The sequence below is a fragment of the Morchella importuna genome (assembly GCF_003444635.1).
Source record: "Morchella importuna strain M04M26 chromosome Unknown Morimp01GS036, whole genome shotgun sequence".
Taxonomy (NCBI): Eukaryota; Fungi; Ascomycota; class Pezizomycetes; order Pezizales; family Morchellaceae; genus Morchella; species Morchella importuna.
The window spans coordinates 160,119-161,254 of record NW_025763433.1 but is presented as its reverse complement, the minus strand read 5'-3'; the positions used below and the strand labels follow the sequence as shown (position 1 = coordinate 161,254).

At 55.5% G+C, this 1,136-nt stretch overlaps 1 protein-coding gene across 1 annotated transcript; it reads right to left on the bottom strand.

The window, feature by feature from the left end:
• Positions 1–339: 339 nt before the first annotated feature.
• On the bottom strand, positions 340–856 carry LAJ45_09432 (uncharacterized protein; the record flags this gene model as incomplete). The annotated part of the gene is made up of 4 exons (XM_046118975.1): positions 340–358; positions 414–481; positions 584–700; positions 779–856. The coding sequence occupies 4 exons, from the start codon at positions 854–856 to the stop codon at positions 340–342; spliced, it is 282 nt and encodes a 93-aa protein (XP_045967790.1).
• Positions 857–1,136: the final 280 nt, after the last annotated feature.

Sequence of the window (1,136 nt, the reverse complement as noted above, 5' to 3'; positions counted from 1 at the left end):
GATCACCAAAAGCCCGAAGATGTGCACGCGCGGGACATGTGGAGAACCTGGTTAATAGATACAGGTTATGATACATACGTTACATACAAGATGTACAAGTCATGAGTGAGTGTGAAAGAAATGACCAGCGCTAGTAGAAAGGGAAGATCTATAACGGAAAGAAAAGAAACACCGGGTAGGAAGCAACTCCCAAAAAGGAAGGAAAGAACAATTCCTCGGCCCCAGGCCGTCGGGAGCGGGTCAGGCAGGAGGTAGGCGGGTGGTACACATGTCAGCTACCCCCGGCCCGCGTGCGCTTTGCCCACGCACAAGTTAAGGTTTGAGACCGGACAGGTCCAGCTAGTAGGTTGTCGACAGCCTGCCCGCCTGTCAATCAGCACAGCCAGCACCGCGCTCAGATGGCGAGCACCTACCTAAGGTCCTCCACCTCAACCCCCGGACCCCGCCTCCCGCCTGCACCCGCGCCCGCACCATACCACCACTATCTCACCCCACCATCCCACCCCACCATCCTAAACCCCACCAGAGCTCATGCCTCCTTCTCCCCCATCTCTCCCCCATCCACATCTACATCCATACACACCATCCTTCCCCCCGCCTCCAGGCCCAGCGCAAGCACCAAGCACCGCCACACATACACCCCCGCATCAAAGACGATCAGCAGCACCCACGGCAGCAGCGTTATCGCGCCCATGAAGAACTACAACCACCCCCCGCCATCGTCAGTAAAAAGGTCTCTTACTCCGCCGGGCCAAGGAAAGAAAGGGTAGGTGATTACAAATAGCCGAACCGCCCAGTTCTCGACGCTACTCCAGAGCGGCTGTAGCTCGCGGAGCCTGTCGGCGTAGAGGTCCATGGGGAAGCTAGTTTTTGGCGTTACTTTCTAGACAGAGTATCGAAGCTCGTGGAGCAGAGTAGATCTAGAGTAATAGTAGGTGGTGTAGTACGTAGGTAGAGTAGTCACGAAGTGTAGTCGCACGGACGGAGGACGGGGTCAATAAATGCCGGTTATCCTTGTACCTTGAAATCAACGATGTGCAGGCTGGCACTGCTACTACTGCTGCTGCGCACGCTACACATGAAGAGTGAAGAAGAAGAAGGAGGGGGAGGAGCATCGTAGGAAACAAAAAAGGACT